Source organism: Oncorhynchus tshawytscha, linkage group LG05 (genome assembly GCF_018296145.1).
Source record: "Oncorhynchus tshawytscha isolate Ot180627B linkage group LG05, Otsh_v2.0, whole genome shotgun sequence".
Lineage (NCBI taxonomy): Eukaryota > Metazoa > Chordata > Actinopteri > Salmoniformes > Salmonidae > Oncorhynchus > Oncorhynchus tshawytscha.
The window spans coordinates 51628608-51632484 of NC_056433.1; the positions used below are offsets into that span (position 1 = coordinate 51628608).

Here is a 3877-nt window from a genome sequence, read left to right on the forward strand (position 1 = left end):
CTCGTATCCACTACAAGGCATTGATGCTTACCTACGGAACAGCAAGAGGAACTGTCCCTCCCTACCTTCAGGCTATGCTCAAACCCTACACCCCAGACCGAGCACTCCGTTCTGCTACCTCAGGTCTCTTGGCCCTCCCACCCCTACGGGAGGGCAGCTCCCACTCAGCCCAGTACAAGCTCTTCCCTGTCCTGGCACCCCAAATGTGGAACCAGCCTACCCCTGAAGCTGGGACAGCAGAGTCCCTGCCCATCTTCCGAAAACAAAACATCTGAAAACATCCCCCTTCTACCTCTAACTTTACTGATAGCTACGTTATTGAGGAAAAATGTACTTTCTATGCCTGTGATGTGATATGTGGTTGTCCCAACTAGCTATCTTAAGATGAATGCACTAACTGTAAGTCGCTTCGGATAAGAGTGTATGCTATATGACTAAAATTTCAAATGTAAAAATATGCCAGCTGAGTTTAAATGCTGCAGTTGTGGTTGCGAACATGCACCCGTTTCAGAAGTGTGCTGTTAGGGTGAAGGAGACAGAGGTGGCAAGAATAATTCAGAGTTGTTGAGAACAGTGGGAGAAAGGTGTGAAGTTGAAGAAGTAATGGTTGTAGGAGTAGAGGCAGAAAATGATATTCATTGTCAACAGAGGGATCCTGACATGTTGCATGTTAAGAAGGTGGGCTTTGTAGCATTTATTTACTTTGGTTATCAATTGCACAGTGCAAATGGAGAGGAAATATGAGAAAATAGGCATCATTGTGTGTGGGTTTAGCGTTTTAAGGGGGGCTCAAGGATTTTTCTGCAGAGGCATTACAAGGAATCCTGTCAATGAATGCTCTGTCCTTACAGGTACCTGAGCCTGTGTAGGGATGTGACTGCGATGGTTGTTAGATTTTTTTGTTGTTGTATTTTTTTGTTTTTTGTTTCAATATCCCGTACAGTAGATGGCGGCAATACACCAAGATGTGTAGTCTGCCATAAAACTTAAAAGAAGAAGACAAAATAACCAGTGACTCTTTCCGGGGCGAAGTTTAAGCCACAGGTTACAAAACTGTTGCGAAGTTCATTGTATTTATCCAGCCTTTTATATCAAAACAGTGCAGACAACGAACTATTAGATTGCACGAGTCATGTTGTTCGTAATTATTACATGGAATTATATCTATTGTTACGTTTCTCATGGGTTTCAGATATTAGATATATCGTAGGATGGGGTATCGGAACTAACTGGTTAACTAGTTAGCTTGCTGTTTCGGTTTCTAGCATAGCATCATCAAGCAGTTTTTTTCTGGACACGGAACAATGTTTTTTGGTGCAATTGTACAGTTGTTTACCGAACTAGGAGGACCTATACTAAACGCTGAAGAAAGTGCAGCCATGACAGGAAGAGTAAACACCAGCCCTCCGGTGAAATGCTTGTTCACGAGCAATGAGTCAATAGTCACGATCAGTCTTCTACGGTGAGCTAGTGTACATTTACTTTTAGGTCGTGTCATATTCCTCATGTGACATGTCCTCGCCGTCACCGGTACAAATTCGAGAGGCGAACGCACACCTGGCCGCGGTGCACAGGCGGGTAGCAGAACTGGAGCAGCGGCTCGAGGCAGCAGAGAACACCGTGAGGGAGCAAGCAGAGAGTCTCATCAGGAAGGACGAGCAACTGAGGGCTGCTACCCAGGAGATCACCGAGGCCAAGAATAAGTAAGTGATGGAGGTGTTGTCTCTTCAGGCATTGCCAAAGCTCCCCTTTCATTTGTCAATTATTGTTGTTTCATATGTGCATTGTGTGGCTGAGACTGCAGAAAAATGTGCTGAGTTTATCATCGATTTCTCTTTTTATCTAACTTTTTTCTAGAGAGATTTACTACCTCCACGAGAAGCTGTGCAAGTCAGAGGACACCATCCAGAGGTTTCAGAACATGATCAAGGAGAAGGATGCTATGATAGGCCAGTTGCAACATCGCTGCCAGCTCCTGGACAACATCTGTAAGAGCAGGCCTTTACTAGACAGTATGCTGTTCCATATGGCTGAGGCAGAAAGACTTGGGCCAGTGGTGGGGATGGGTGAACCCACTGTCAAAACATCCCTCACAGACGGGGAGTCAAACTGCAGTCCCAACCGCATCTCTAACCACAAAGACTTCTCTCTCAGTGAGGATGACCAGGAGCTGGATGAGATAGTGTTTGGAACAACTGTATAGTACAAGGCCCCTGAGAAGAGTTAGGTTAGTGAAGAGGTTCTAGAAGAGGGTGGTACTTGAAGTAGAGGCATGAGTCAATTTCAAAACATCTGCATGTTGTTATTGAATTTAAAAAATCTCAAATAGAACATTTCTGCTCTAAGTAGTTCTTTATACTCTGCAGATAACTTACAAGTTAACATGATGTCACATGGGGGAACTGCTTGACACATTATGAAGCCTTTGGTTTAACCAAATAAAGGGAAACTAATCTGCCTTGATTCCACATCTTAACCAGACAATAACCAGGTGTCCATTTGACATCAGTTTCTGTTGTTTTAACTGGTGTATTTTTGTACTGTAATATTTGGAAATGGTGTAAAAATTACCTCTTATGTTCAGCTCAAAGTGTTCAAAGGTCAAAAAGTGTTGAGAAGGTCAGAGTTCAGAAAGTACATCTGTCGCACATGCAAGGCTAGGTTCTACTGCATCCCATGCATTTGACTATATAGTATACACGCTTCAGTCATTCTGCACTTGACAAAGTTTTTTTTTAAAGTGACAATTAAACTTAAAGTGCTTGAGGTTATTTTCGGGGAGTGTACTTACTCTACATGTATCCCATGTAAGCATGACATTTAATGGTTAATCTAAGACATACGTTCGCCTCTTGTTGGCGTCAATATTTGCTTTAGAGAAGCAAAGTCTATGCAACATTGAAGTTTGCGTCACTCTTACAGTACACTCACTCTTGCATTACATAAGATGCTACATAGATGTGACATTCCAGTAGGGTCAAAAGCAGGGGAAATCATGCCTTGTGCTCATAATAATACTGTACTGTTTTGCTTAGTCATTATATAAGCAATATTATATATTGTTTTGGCTTAAATCATCAGGTGGCTAAAAGTATTGTGTTATGTCTGCTGTGTCTTTCAGTACAACTGCATGATTGTGCAGCTTAAACTGTTCCTCTTGAAATGTCAATGTGTGTTGCTCTGTTCATTTAAGAAAATATTTTTTGAGAAGTGTTATTTTGATTCAATGAGGAAGTTTTTTTTTTTAGCAACAGACCATTCTGCTACATTAATAAATTATTTATTTATACAATATTTACTTCATTTATTTAGAAAAAGACAAAGTTAATAGCTTGGAAGTGTCACTAGCTACTTTTCCTACTTCAGGGATAATGTGACTGAAAAACAATACTTAAATCTTTGTAAGTGCCTGTGTCTTTTCTAGAAGGGGTATGGTGTCTGACACAGGCTATGGTGGCAATGTTATTTTGACAACTTTATCCCTATGGAGATGCACACGTTAAAAGCTATGTGAGGGAAGTTCAGATAACTGCTCTAGACACCTATAGGCAGGAATGCAACCCCTTTTTTTTAACCCCAGAATATTAATGTACTGAGACTTCATTGTATATTCTGGGAAGGATTTTTAGAAAAGTTCATAGTGGGCATATCAAGGGAAAGAAGAACAACATTTAACACTGTTGAAAGTACACATTAGTCTTTATTCATTTCAATATAAAACATTTTCATAGCAGGAGTGACCAATGTGACTTCTCCCCCATTCATTTAGATAAACATTGAGACAAAAAAGTAATTTTGCACAATATATGGTTCGTTATATAAGATTCCAATCACTCTGCTTTGGGCGATAGTGATCATTTTGGCCAGGCATTATCAT

The 3877-nt window shown here is 40.8% G+C and overlaps 1 protein-coding gene across 1 annotated transcript; it reads left to right on the forward strand.

Moving 5' to 3' along the window:
• Nucleotides 1–994: 994 nt before the first annotated feature.
• On the forward strand, nucleotides 995–3294 carry LOC112250813 (vimentin-type intermediate filament-associated coiled-coil protein). The gene is made up of 2 exons (XM_024421267.2): nucleotides 995–1703; nucleotides 1858–3294. The coding sequence occupies exons 1-2, from the start codon at nucleotides 1513–1515 to the stop codon at nucleotides 2201–2203; spliced, it is 537 nt and encodes a 178-aa protein (XP_024277035.1). The 5' UTR covers nucleotides 995–1512; the 3' UTR covers nucleotides 2204–3294.
• The last annotated feature ends 583 nt before the right edge of the window (nucleotides 3295–3877 follow it).

Bases quoted from the DNA above. Each gene is read 5' to 3' on its own strand.
- LOC112250813 (XM_024421267.2), top strand. From the start codon at position 1,513: ATGTCCTCGCCGTCACCGGTACAAATTCGAGAGGCGAACGCACACCTG. The intron at 1,704-1,857 runs GTAAGTGATGGA...ACTTTTTTCTAG, and splicing joins ATCACCGAGGCCAAGAATAA to AGAGATTTACTACCTCCACG.